The sequence below is a fragment of the Carettochelys insculpta genome, chromosome 27, assembly GCF_033958435.1.
Source record: "Carettochelys insculpta isolate YL-2023 chromosome 27, ASM3395843v1, whole genome shotgun sequence".
In the NCBI taxonomy this organism is placed as follows: Eukaryota; Metazoa; Chordata; order Testudines; family Carettochelyidae; genus Carettochelys; species Carettochelys insculpta.
Window position 1 is genome coordinate 6155786 of NC_134163.1, and position 14757 is coordinate 6170542.

At 46.7% G+C, this 14757-nt stretch overlaps 1 protein-coding gene across 2 annotated transcripts in view; it reads right to left on the reverse strand.

The window, feature by feature from the left end:
• The window catches only part of REXO1 (RNA exonuclease 1 homolog), a 70625-nt gene that overhangs the window by 38282 nt on the left and 17586 nt on the right, over nucleotides 1–14757 (reverse strand). For both annotated transcript variants that reach the window (XR_012642642.1, XM_074978292.1), the window contains exon 2: nucleotides 653–2436. Coding sequence is in view for 1 of the 2 variants with exons in the window: in XM_074978292.1 (XP_074834393.1) it covers nucleotides 653–2436 (1784 nt within the window). In the remaining variant the exon portion in view is untranslated. The remainder of the gene's footprint in view (nucleotides 1–652; nucleotides 2437–14757) is intronic.

Consider the following 14757-nt stretch of genomic DNA (forward strand, 5'->3'; position numbering starts at 1 on the left):
CTCTACTCAATAAGTGTCCGCCATACCAGCCTATTTTCACCTTCATTGTATGGCCTTAGAAGTTGCCCTGCTGTTTCTGGTCCTATTTTTCATGCTGCACTCAATGGAATCTGTTGCATGAAGGAGCAGAGATCCCCAGGCTGTCAGCAATGGCGCTGGAATGGGTTATCTTTGAAAGATCCTAAAATTTTCTCTGGAGCTCTGGATGTATCTAGCGAGAGATGCGAGGTTACCATTATACCTACTGGAAATGCAAACAACTGCCTATTTTGCTAGGGTGAAACACTTCAAAACTGAAGGATGTCAAAACTCAGATTTCAATTCTATTTCCAGTGCATGGCAAGAAGGAACAATCTCTCAAAGCAAAATACAGAGAAACAGTAACTAGATATTACTTGCAATACCCAATTAATTACTGATGGAAATGGGAATAGCTAACATCATCAAACCATACTACTATTTTCAAGAACTGGTCAAAATTGTAAACGGAATAGCACTTTAAACTCTCTGGGAAAAAATCCCCCCTCTTGTCCACAACTCCCTGGGGAGAGGCAACAAAAATAAACTAATGACACACTTGCCAGTTGGTTTAACATCTAGATTTGGAAGCTGCGGAATAAGTGACTAGTGCTGAATTCAGAATGCCCATTACCTGCTTCCCCAGCCTTCCCTTGTCTTCTGTTTTCACATCGGTGGATTCATTAAAAATTCTGAGGCACTCTTCCATGGGGTCAGAGTCATAATCCAAATCTTTCTCCAGGATGGAATAATCAATGTCATCAGAGGTTGAGGAGGAGGAGGATGACTTGGCCAGCTTGGAGCCTTTAGTGCTCTTTGTCCCTTCATTATCACTCTGAAAACCACAGGACCCATCATCTCCATCTGAATCCGAGCTCAATTTTGGACATGTGGCCAGCAGAGGTTTGTCCACCTTCTCATCTTCCCCACTCTCATCTCCAAATAGATCAACGTGGCTCAAGGTCTTCTGCTTCAGCTTACTTTTGTCTTTCAAGTTCCCCATTTCTGTAGAACTTGCCTTCTTTTTTGGACAATCAGAGGCAGAAATCTTGCCCCCTTTGTCTCTTTGTTTCTCCCTAGAGGCTTGTTTGCCATTTTTCAGATCAGCTTTCTTTAGCATGGAGTCCTTCTTGCTAACTTCCAGCTTCTCTGCACTAGCTCCCTTGCAAAGGCCCTCATTCTTGCTTTTCCCTGAGCTGGTTGCACAGCTGGTGGACTTAGATTTCTCCTTCTTAAACACTTTTTCCAATTTTTCTTTTTCAGAATTCTTTAAATTTGCTTTGATACTTTTCTCTTCGCAGTTTCTCTCTCCATTTTTTATTTTCAATTTGTCTTCTTTTTTGATTCTCTCTTTCTTTGTGTTTTTACTTTTCTCCTTCTTGCTCAACTCTTTGGAGTCAGGGGGCTTACGGACATCTGTTTTTTTCTTTTTCATTTTGTCTTTTACCATCTCTTTGCTATCTTTCTCATGAACATCCTGTTCATTCTTACCAGAAGATTCCTTTGTCATTTTTGGAATATTCTCCAATAAATCTTTGACAGGAATTTTCTGTGGACTTTCAATATCATCCATGTTATACTGAACTGCCATTTCTTTCATCTCCCGGGAATTTTGGTCTTCCAGTTTGATGCTCTTTTCTTTGATGGATAATCCATCACTTGACTCATTTTCAGAGATGACTTTAGATTGTAAATGGTTAACAGAGGTTGTTGGCTGGTTCTCCAACTCACCATCCTCTTCAGAGTCAGAGAACTTGGCATCTGTTTCATAGCTATTGGACACATTACAGTGTTTTTTGCACGAAGGAGAGTAAGATTCTCCATGACTAGAGACCCTTTGCCTTTTGGTCCCCTTCTGTTCCTTTGTGCTGGCTTTGCTCAAAAGCCTTGCTGAGTAATTTGAAAGAGGGTCATATTCCAAATCTGTAGAAGGCTTAGAATCATCAATCACATACTTATTGTTAGTGACGTTACTGTATTTTTTAGGTGGAGCCACAACCTTGGGAACATATTCCAGTGAACTACCTTTGGATTTTGCATTATCAAATTTATCTAAGGTGTATTTATGTGAGCAACTAGCAGCAGCCAAAGGCGTAGGATTGTAGTTTGTGTTACTATTCAAGTTATAGCTACCTGGGTTATAGTCTAAGGAGTCTGTTTTTGTCACAGCAGCTGACACAGGTGTTTTAGAAATATGTGAAGAAGCCTCAGACGTGCTGTATTCCTTTGTCGTCTCCAACAGCTCTTCATACTTTTTCTGTTCTCTCTCAACTTCATTTCTGACCTCTTCAATGGCTTTGTTAACCAATTCCAGCTGCAGAATGCTAGGGGCTGACACTGTAATGTCACCCAAAGCACCATTTGCTATTTGGGTTGAAGGCTTGGGAAGCTCTGGGTTATATGGATCATAACCAAGCTCTGTAAGGGGAGAAGAAAAGTATTTTAGCTCTATTTTCAAACATAAGATTATCTTTGACTATATATGAAATGTCAATTAAAATCTAAAATAGAAGCTCCACTATAATCAGAAACCAGGACTGGACAAACATGTAACACACACACACACACGCACACCCCTCTCACTTGTAAAATGGGGCACACTATCTGCTCAACATTCTCTGACTTGTGTTGGTCAAACTAGGTTATCACAATGATTCCTCCTTATCTTAAAGCCTTTGAATAACTAGCCATTGTGAATCCAATGCCTTTAGTACTTACAGGCTGAACCTCTCAAGTCCAACACTCTCGATAGGATTATTTAGCTGTAATTTACTCCTAAATGTCTTTTAAGAGCCCAGTAAACATTGGAAGTGTTAGTAATGTTGCTAGACAATATTGACCTCCCGTGGTCTAGCAAGTTCTGTCGTTCAGCACCGGTCAGGTCCCCAGGGTGCTGAACTAGAGAAGCTCAACCTGTACTACAGTTCTGAAAAACTCTACAATTAAAATTTTTTTCTGGGAAATTTGAAGTTCAGTTTTCCTCAAAATTATTACTAAAACTCCATTTTGTTAGTACAGGTTGAACCTCTCTAGGTTAGAGCTAAACAACAGCATAAAACACTGAGAGACAGGACTGGTGGTTATAAGGAGACCACGGGAAACTTGTCCATATGCACAAGTGGCCATCCAGATAACTAAAATCATGCTGGATTATGGATGTTGCCAGACGAGAGTGCCAGACTAGGGAGTTTCAATCTGTAAACATACCTGCTCTTTATATTTATCCATGTCCTATCTACTTAATATAAAGATTTTAAATAATGTTTATTAGAGTAAGCACAGCATAGCTAACGTGGTTGCACAAGAATAAGATACATTTTATTGTGACAAAAACTACCAGCTAAGTTTTAAGTACTTTTTATTATTGAGGCCAGTGTCCAAAGTACCAAACATCTCCAATTTCACTTGAAGCCCTCTGAGGTTTGTGACAGGGAGAAAACCTTACCCTAAGTGATAAACTAAGCAAATCTGACACAGATGTCACTGAAATGGAACAAAGCACCAGCACTAAATGGTCCTTTGCTACACTTTCGTTTCGCAGAGCAAGTAGATTAAGGGGGGTGGACTTGATGATCTCCTGAGGTCTCTAGCAGCCTTATGAGTCTACGATTCTAAGACAAAAACAACAAGAAGTCCTGTGGCACCTTAGAGACCAGCAGATATTTTGGAGCATAAACTTTCGTGGGCAAAGACCTGCATCATTTATAAGGTGCCACAGAACTTCTTGTTGTTTTTGAAGATACGGACTAACATGGCTACCTCTCTGATTTTAAGATAGGTGTAAGAAGTACTCTCACAAAAATTAAAAAGACAACCATCAACATTTGACAACTGTCTTTCCACAAACCTCTTTTCAGGTGTTGCAACTTCCTCTGACAACCTACCTCTGAAACACAAAAACTGTATGAGAATCCTGGAGCACACAGAACAAACTACCCGGGTATTTAGACTAACTGCATGGACCTCCCACTCAATTTTATATTTCATGTAGAAACAGAGATGAAAAATGCTGCAAAGATTTGCCAGGAGACAGGATTATGAATGCATTTTTACTCTTCATATATAAGTAGTTTGCACATCATATGAAAATTTTATGTCTACTTATCCAAGTAGGAGATAGCAACTTTTAACTGAGACATTAAAGTCAAAGAAAATCAGTACAGCACATCCTGATGTGTAATCTACTCACAAGACTTATCAAGGATGGACTACTGAAGCAGGAGTGCACATAATTTTGTGGCAATTATGTAGTCAGCAAGCAACTTGCTCTCTTGCTAACTACCAGACACAGAGAAAGATAATCTTCTCCTCTGTAATTAACCAAAGTTCATGATAACAATCATGATTCAGGGCCACTAAATGCTACTAAACTGGCCTGTTCATCCCCATACACTTCTAAACAAGGATCTCAATCAAAATAATTCTGCTGAACCTACGGCATTAACTAAAGGAAAACCTACCACTTTTTGCTGAAAGTAAGATGTATTTTAGAAGTAAATCACTAAAAATAATGAGCTTGTTCACATGTTAAGAAACCATTGGCTAATCTTTTGGGCAGAACAGGGCTTCAGAGAGATGAAAAGCTGTTTTTTAAAGCTGCCTCCTCAAAAAGGGTTACTCAAAGCAATACATTAAAACAAACTGCAAAAATTGAGAATAAGTGCAAAGATTTAACTTAGGTTTTACTTTTCAATTGACTTAAATTTTTCTTTCATTGCATTTATTTATTTATGGACAATTATAGTAATAAAAGAGCTGACATATTTGCTCAGACCCTGGTCCACCCAGTACCCTGTCTCCAATACCATACCATACCATACCATACCATACCAGAGTTTCAGGGGGAGTGCACAGAACAGGGCAATTATACTTTCCATTCACAGGACAAATTACCTCTTTCTAAATCCCTAACATAGGATAGAGACAAATCCTAGCTAATAAACTCTTTGAAAGATCAAAGTTGTCAGCCTACTCTCATGCTATTAATGTGTTTCCAAAATCCTGTTAGACCATCATTGCTGCTGGCTGTTGCTAAGTTAGTTATATTGCTCACAGCATGGAAAAGGGACTGAAGTTAGAAGTGGAGTGTCTGCTGCGGATTTCAGCAATATTGTTCTACTACTTCAGACTGTCCCACGCAGCAGCACTTTTTGAAAAATGGAGTCCCACCCTATGGAAACATGGCAACGTTGTCACACAATACGTTTCCAAAATGACAGATCACTCAGCCATTGAATAGGGAAACAGGGTTGAGCAAACTTTTTCCATCTTGCCCTACTTTTCATCCTTGCTACTAGCAGGACTCCTCCAGCCTGTCTAATGTAATCCAACCCGATGTAAATTTCAGCTATCTTCATCTGGAAAAGACCCTTTCGGCACATGTAGGAAAATAAATCTATAGAATGCAAAAGCTCTCTTAACCAGTTTATAAATGTGAATACACAGACATAAAAACAATAACAGGAGTTGAACATTGAATAGTAACAGAGAGGTAGCCGTGTTAGCTGTATGCCAACAAAACAAAGCAGCAGAAATGTAGCACTTCGAAGACTAACATTGATTTATTCAGTGATGAGCTTTCGTGGGACAGACTGATGAAGCGAGTCTGTCCCACGAAAGCTCATTACCGAATTAATCATTTTGTTAAGTCTTCAAAGTGCTACATTTCTCCTGCTTTGTTTTGTTAGAATTTAATATTTTTAATAATATGCATGAGCCTGAGACCCAGAAGCTGATAGTGCTTGCGCTCTTCTGAGGAAATTTCACCACCTACTCAAGGGAGCCCACCCCCCACTTTGCACACCCCTCCTCTAGCAGAGGAAAGAGGAGCAACCCAGGTGACAGAGGAGGACATACAGATAGTTCTGGTGGTCAAAACTCCAAGCCCCTACTCGCTGCCAGATTTTCAATGACAAGAGTATACATTCCTGTCCAGACCCTCAGGGTCTCAGGGCCTATGGTTTTCTATCTTTCACATATACAGCACTGGCAATTCCACAGGCGCTTCTCTTCCTGCTACCCCCAACCCATTCACAACCAGGGCACACACATTTGGCACACTTTTCAGTGGCAGGTTCAGAATAGTACTCTTTGGCACTGTTTCACAATTTTAGCTATGACAAACTGGCTACTATAAATAAAACAAGCAGTTTTAGACTAATTGAAGCTGCAGGAAAGTTATGCAAATTGGGTGCAACCTTCTGGCTCCTGAAAAACTGCCATTTTGTCTCTCTTGCAAAATCTGGATGCACTCACCGTACAGCCATATTGTCCAACCAATTCTGAAACAGTAGTCACCATAGCAAACTAGCCACATTATTTTGAAAATACATTTATTGTTCAAGCCAACTAGCCACACTCAACAGGCCAAACAGCCACATGAGGCTAGTGTGCTGGACACCACAGTTCTAAAGGCAGCCCTGTCCTGTTCTTCACCAAGAGGACAGTCACAAAGCTGGCTCTAATGGACAAGTGAAAATCAGGGCCCTATTAGTAAAGGACTATAGAATGTCCTTTATGTAAGGACTCATAGAATTTTAAAAAAGGGCTAAATGAATTGATAGAAGCAATGGTTCCTCAAATGCTTACAAGCCTAAACATACAAAGTTGTCTGCTTCCTTGGAATGTATGAACTCAGGGTGCTTAGCAGCTTGCAGAATGAGCCTCCAAGTGGGTGGAACAGAGAGACTGATTTTATTAAATGTCTTTCATTCTTAAAGTGTTTTACATGATAATTAAGTCTGAAAGTGCAGGGACAGCTGTGGGCAAAGGCAGCATGTCACTATGTTCCAACTGACAGCTCAAGCTGTTTTCAACACGAGCAATGCAGGTCATTACTTGGAAAGAATTAGTATTATTTTACGGTTATACAGCATACTCCCCCGCTGGATCCCAAAGTGGGCTACTAATCAAATGTAGACAGCACTTCTGCAACACAGCCATCTTTGAGAAAGGGTCGCACTCTACCCATAAACATCTTTTACATACGCATAAAACAGACAGAACTTCTCTCTAATACCTAACCAAAATGACAGCCACACCACGTGAACTGACCTTAATTTATCCTCCTCAGAAGGAGGAAAGGCTGAGACTTTGGAGAGTCTCAGGCTATTTTAGTTTACCCTTAATATGCCATAGCAGCACCACTATAGCATCTAAGTGTAGACACCTCCTACAGCAACAGGAAGGATTCGCCTGACACTGTCAGCTACATCAGCAAAATAACTCTTACCTCAACTTAGCACTGTGTACACCCCTGAAAGACACATCTGACAAAGCGGGTCTTTGCCCATGAAAGCTTATGCTCCAAAATATCTGTTAGTCTATAAGGTGCCACAGGACTTCTTGTTGTAGTAAAACTGATGTAACTTTTCTGTTTAGATCAGGTCTGCTTTGGAGATGGGAACACAGAGAAGACACCCCAGAGGAAGGTGGTACACACAACCAAAGGTAGACAGAGACCCAAATTCTCATGCTATGTCTACACTATAGAGCCTATGCCAGCATATCTATGTTGGCATATCTTTGCTGGCACAGTCCCTTATATACGGTGTACACCAGCAGAAGGGTTTCACACCCCAAGCAATAGAGTTATGCTAGTACATCTATGTCTACACTACAGCGCTACGTGGAAGTAGCATCTTTCAAAGTAGACTTCGAAAGACACTCCTTTGACACGTAGCATTTACACATGCAGTGGGGCAGGCACTGTTGACATGCAACGTCAAAACAGCGATGCAGCACATTGAAAGGGGCCACCCCGGACGTGGAAAGGGAGTGTTCACACATACAAGTGTCCCCTTTTGAAATAAGGGGCCAGGAAAGGCTGTGGATGGGGACGCCAGGTGGACAAGCCCTTCCGGGGCCACAGCAAGCCACTCCCTTAAAAGGCTCCTCCCATACACATTCGGCCAGCACAGCACAGGGCCTGCAGAGTTGCCACAAGCCCCGTAGACACAGTGCCCGCAGGAATAGACACAGAGCAGCAACAGCTCGACATCCCGCTGGCCACCACTGGCAGAGCAGGTGCCCTGCTAGCCACAGCATGGGTGGCCACCCAGAAGCTCCTAGCTGGGGACTCCTCCCCAGGGGCAGAAGGGGATGCCCCAGACCATCAGGCCCTCCTCCCCCCCGCCCCCGCAGGTGCCCCAAAGGCTCTGGAGCCATCCCACCAGCTCAAGTGATGGGAACAACTGGTCATGGGGGAGTGGGACAAGGACTGGTGGCTCTGGAACTTCCAGATGAGGCGGCAAACCTTCTTGGAGATTTGCCAGTGGCTGACCCCTGCCCTGAGACACCAGGACACTCAGATGCGGTGCACCCTCTCCGTGGAGAAGACAGCCGCGATAGCTGTCTGGAAGCTGGCCACTCCAGAGAGCTGCCACTCCGTGGGACACCAATTAGGTGTGGGCAAGGCCACAGTTGGGGCTGTCATAATGGAGGTAAGGCAGCCCATGCATGCACCCACCAAGTGGTGGGGGGGATGGTGTAGGGGCCCGGGGTGGGCTGGGCACACCCCACACATCCTCATGCATGCCTATGTCCCTTCCCCACAGGTGCTCCGCGCCCTGAATGCCCTGCTCCTACAGAGGGTCATCCGCACTAGGGACCTGGACGTAGCCATCATGGACTTTGCCACACTGGGGTTCCCAAATTGCTTCAGGGTCCTGCTGTTTGTGGGTCTGCCTGGTGGCCAACACGGCATACCTGCTCCAGCCCTGGCTCACGCAGCCATAGACGGGCCACTTCACCACCACCCAGGAGCAGTTCAATGAACAGCTCAACCAAGCCTGCCAGGTGGTTGAACGCACCTTTGGCTGCCTGAAAGGGCAACGGCACTGCCTCCTTGCCCGCCTATATGTGGGCGTCCTCAACATCCCCCAGGTTGTGGGCACCTGCTGCAGGCTTCACAATATTGTGAAGAGTAATGGGGAGCCCTACCTGCAGGGGTGGGTCATCAAGGCTGGCACGGGCTACCCCCAGCCAGCACCGCCCCTAGCCGCCAGGGCCCACCAGGCAGGGATCTGCGTTCAGGAGGCCCTGCAGTGGTACTTCGAGCAAGGCCCCCAATGAGCGCTGCTCTGGCCACCCCCAGAGGGCCTCCCACACACCACACCCAACCCCTCCACACACTACCTCCCACCCCCCCATATGAGCATACAGCACATGGGGGTTTGGGAGAACGGAACTGTACATATATTGAGAACATGTGCACCTTGGAATAAAACTTATTTGTAACAAACAACGTTGCAGAAAACTATGTACATAAGGGGGGTCAACTATTTACAGGAGAGAGGGCACTTGGATGACCCAGCTGTTGACCCATCACTCGAGGGCAGGAGTAGAGGGGCGTGACCCCTGCCAGCTCCGGCTCCCATGCCCCACCCCCCGACCCGGGGTTGCCAGCAAGGCTGGGTGGGGGCAAGGAGCATGGGCAGGTAAGGCCAGGGCTCGGCCTCAGGCCCCAGCAGGCTCATCGCCCGGGGGGGCTGTCGGGTGGGGCCACGGTGGGAGGGACAGCAGGAAGGGCAGTAGGAAGGGGTGCTGACAGGCACTGGTAGCCATGCCATCATCCTGGGGCTGTGGGGTGCTCAAGTCACGTATGGTGCCCTTGCTCCATGTCCTTGTGTCCTGTGGGGTATATACCTGAGGGTCCACTGCCGAGGTCAAGGGACACCCATCTGGCAGATGCCCGACTGGAAGGGGGAGGGGGAGGTCCATCACCAGCTCCCCCTCCTTGCTAAACCACCCTGCTGCCTCGCTACCCGGCTCTGACTCTGGCCCTAGTGATGCGGGGCTGGCCTCTTGTCCCAGCTCCTGCTGTGCAACCTGCTGGGGCTCCTTGGCCATGGTGTTGAGGATGACCGGTGCGGAGGTGGTGTCCTGGGGGGCCAGGATGGCCTTGAGATCCCGGTAATAGGGTCAAGAGGCAGGGGCAGCCCCCAACCAGCTGGCTAAGTCCCAAGCCCAGGCGTAACCCTGCCGCAACTCCTTCACCTGATTCCTGATGCGATCAGGAGTGCAGACAGAGTGACTCCAGATGGACAGGCCCTCGGCCAGCCAGGCAAATATGGCCGCTTTTCACCACTTGCTCCCCATCAACCGGAGCACCTCCTCCTTGCCCCATAGCCCCAGCAGGTCGTGGAGCTCAGCATCGGTCAAGGAGAGGCCCCGCTTCTGCCCCCTCTGGCTGGACCCCTGCAAGCCCTGGGCACGCTCGGAGGGGAAGCCCTGGGGCTCCTGACCTGCCCAGGTGCTGGCCATGCTGCTCTCCGCCGTGCTGTGGGTTGCACCAAGGCATGCAGGGGCAGCACGTGTTGGGGCAGCTGCCTGCATGCTCTCAGCTTCCTGCCACAGGGTTTCCTGGTCCACGGTCTTTAAGAGCAACAGTGCGCACTGACCATAGAGCCCCACAGGGGCTGAACAGCAAATCTCCGCATCCCAGCTGATTGCTGCTACGGCAGATCCTGCTATTTCGAAGCAGCAGGCCACAGAGCAGCTACACTTGTCCTTTTTTGATGTTAGACATTGAAGTGGCACACTATTTCCATTTTCTCATTGGGATACCAATTTCAGCGTCTCCGCACCTACTGTCGACTTCAATGTCCAAGTAGCACGTGGCATGTCTGAACACGATGCGCGCTACTTCAAAGTTCAGTATCAGAGGGGTAGCCATGTTAGTCTGGATCTGCAAAAGCAATGAGGGGTCCTGTGGCACCTTATAGACTAATAGAAATGTATAAGCATAAGCTTTCGTGGGCAAAAACCCACTTCGTCAGATGCAGGTCAGATAGCTGTGCCTGCTATTTCGAAGTAGCAGACTAGTGTAGATGCAGCTTATGTGTTTTAAGTGTTCATTAGGTCTCACTCCAAAGAGAGGAAAGTGAGAAGAGACTTGAATTGAAGGGGGAAAACAGAAGTAAAAACAAAAGCAAAGGACTTAATCTTCAGGGTGAGAACTGCATTTGGAATTTAATATTGCTACTGAACTAAGTACTGGCATTAATGTGACCTGCAAGCAAAACCCCACTAACTTCCATACCCACATTTTTTGCCTCAGTCCTTAGCTCATCTCCTCTCCTCACCCACACCTCCAGCTCCACCAAATATTGCCTATTCCAACACCACAATGTGGCGAGTCAACCTGATGTTAGCCAACACTTTGCTTTCCCGTCCTTACACTCCAGAACAAGATGCAAACAGCGTACACCATGTTAAGAAGACTGCAGAAAAACAGGCAGTTTGAACTACTAAGGTAATCTGAGGGGTCTAACAAGCAGCTGTGAAGAGGTGTGGGAACAGGATCTCCACATTTAACACAAGACAATGACAAGTCCTGTGGCATCTTAAAGAGCAATACATTTATTTGGATGAAGGCTTTTGTGGGCAAAGCCCCTCTCTGTCAGATGTATGGAGTGGAAATTCCAGAGGGAGGCATAAATATGCTAGTGCATGAAAAGAAGAGGAGTTACCTCTCAAGTGAGGGTTCAGTGCTATCAGGGCCAGTTCAGTCAGGAAAAATGTAGCCCATTCCCCAAGAGTTGATGAGGAGATGTGAATAACAAGAGAGGGTAGAGAGCCAGCCATTCCCAGTCCATATTCAAACCTAGATGCAGCAGCATGGGATGCGGTGGGAGTACAGGGTCATAGCCAGAGCCCCTGCTCTAGAGTCTCTGCCACAGAGCTGCAGCATGGGGTCCAAGTCTGCCCTCACCACAACTCCTGCAGCAGGGCCCCCACCAGAGTGTGAGGCTGGAGCCCCAGCTGCTGATACTCTCTGCTGGAGCACGCAGCCAGAGTTTGGGACCCCCTGCTGGAGTGTAGGTCTGGAGCCAGGACCTCCTGCCACAGCACGGGCAGCAGCAGGGTCCCCTGCTGAAGCACAGGAACCTCACTGGAGTATGGGGACCCGGGGACCCAGAGCCCCAGCTGCAGGACCTCCACTGGAGTGTGGGGCTGGGACAGCAGCAGGAGTCTTCCTGCCTCATGCATAGCCTCCATGCAGCAGGCAGGAAGTCCCAAGGGGACCCTGGCCAATCCCTTCTGCACACTGCACCAAACAGTAAAGCTCTGCATCTTTATTTATTTGTTAATGAAGTTATTGTAAGCAGCACAACTAGTGACTTTAAAAAGTCACCTGCATTTGGACAGTACAGAAGTCATAAAGTCAAATTTCAGTACTCCTCCTTGGAAAGGTTGCTGACCCTGGTCTAGCACCTTACCAACACTTCCACTGCTTACTGAGCTCTTAGAAAACATTTAATGGTAAATTACAGCTAAATAACAGCACACAACACTGAAAGCCAGGACTGGTAGCTGTAAACAAACTTGATAGGACCACTAGAACCTTGGCCACACCCATGATAAGCGGTCATCTGGCAAATAGAGATCATGCTAGACTACAGCTGTGGCCAGACTTGAGAGGTTCATCCTCTAGATCAGGCATGTTCAATCTGCGGCCCTCAGGCCGCATGTGGCCCTGGATAGCTAGTAATGCGGACCCACAAGATTGTAAACTTCTAACATTATTACGTGGTTTATATACATTATTATATATTTTGTACGCGGCCCAAGACTATCTTCACTCAATGCGGCCCAAGCAAGCCAGAAGGTTGGACACCCACAATCTAGATCATTTCAAATAAATGTCTCCAATTAAGTAGGTTTGGGGAAGGGGTGCACAAGAGAAGCTTAAAAAAAAACAAAAAAAAAACAAACTTTTTTTTAAATTTAAAAGCACAGCCCAAGTCAGGAAAAAAAAATTACATTGTATCCTTTCTTATTTAGCGTTCAAGGCCCTGTACATTTAATTGATTTATAACGCACCTAATGCCACAGAATCCAAACACATTACAAATAAACACAAGCATCAATTTATAAACAGAAAAATTAATGAAAAGGCAATGCCTTAGCAAGAAATTTGACGAGACTGCCTCACACACTTAAACTGTCTGATTTTTAAATGTACTATTGATACAAACACCACCTTTGTGTGCAGTAAGTTCCATTCTTATACCTATTCAGACAAGACTGTTCGCGTGCGTCTTTCACACAACAGGCTCTAAGATGCAGCCACACTAGGAAAAAGGTTAATGTGTATCTGCTCCATCTTCCCTCTCATCTCAGCTAACTTACTGCTGACATTGCAGGGTTTACACTTCTCAGCAGGTCAAAATGAACAATAGATTTTACCTCACACATGGTAAAAAGCCACTTTTTCCCTACTGAAGATGTCTATGAAACCAGAAGAGGGAACAAGGTCAACAGGCTCTCCCAGGAACATCTAACAGTTCTCTTTTTGCTTCCAGTTCAACATGGGCATACCTGAAGGCTTTGTCTTCTCTGGCAATGAGTGACAAAGCTTTTGTTGCTTACAGCTGATTAAATTTCCATCCCTCCTCTGCCCCCTCATGACAAAAATATTTGCCCTGGCAAGTACTAGGGCATGGTTTCCCAAAATGGGGGGATGTGAAGAAATGCCAAGGGGGGTGTGAGGTGACCCACCCCCCTCCTTCATTCCTCCTACTCCAAGAAAGAGCTGGCCTTTGCTTCCAGCTCTCAGCCCCTGCTGTTCTACATGGGCAACCCAGGGCAGCTGCTATAAAAAGCAGGCTGCTGGCAAAGACCCAGGTGGAGCTAGCTGCCTCCTACGAAGGAATGTGGGTTGGTGGGGGAGGGAGGAGGAGGAGGAAGGGGTTAGATGGGGGTTGGGGAGCCTGACTTGGGGGAGCAGAGGGGCTTGGGTGGGTGGCTTGTGGGGCTTGGGCAGCTGGCCCTGGCAGCACAGGACTCGGGCGGCTGGCCCCGGCTTGGGCTGGGAGGTGGATGAGTGGCTGACCCACAGTTTGGGTGGGCAGCTTGGGCAGCTGGCCCCGATGGCTGGCAGACGAGCAGGCAGCTAGCCCCACCAGCTGATGGCTGGGCAAGCAGCTTTGGCAGTGCAGGGATCAGGCGGGTGGGCAGCTAGTGTGGGCAGCTCTGGCAGCTGGCGCAGGCTCAGACAGCTGGGGCTGTACTACGCATCCACAAGGTGGGAGCTGTGCTGCTAGCCTGGCCAGTCCATAGTCAGCCTCCGGGCTGGGATGGAGCCAGCACAGTGTCCAACACCCCAGCCAGGGCTGCAGCTGGTCTCTGCAGGGCCTGGGCCATGCCTGCAGCTCTGGGACCATGCCAGTAGCCAATTTGGGGTGGAGCTGGTACCCAAAGGGCCCGGGCCATCTCCAGCATGGGGCTGGAACCAGCCTTCACAGCCTGTGGCTAGGCTGACATCAGCCCAGCAGGGTTCAAGGTCCAGCAGGAGGTAAGGGGATTCGGGGGGGTGGGGGCATTAAGGCTCTGGCAGCTGACGCATGTATTGGGGCGGGGCAGCACAGCTCCACTGAGTCTGCCATCCACTATTTTCCAGACAACTTTTCTGGCAACCCCATTCATAAATTAGTAACCAATCCATTCGATGTTGATGTCAATACATTGCCAGAAGTATTGCAAGAACAGGCACTTGAAATAAAATATGATTCAAGCACAAAGGAATTTCGAAAACTCAAGCTTAGAGGAATTTTGGAAAAAATATTTCCCAATGTACTTCAAAGTTGGGGAAGAAGTGCCAGGCATTATTCTTCCATTTTTTGTCAATTTATCCCTCTGAAAAAAACTTTTCAAGTTTACTCACATTAAAAACGAAACAAAGAAATTGACTGGATGTCAAAAATGACTTGCGTTACGCACTTTCATCTTTCAAAC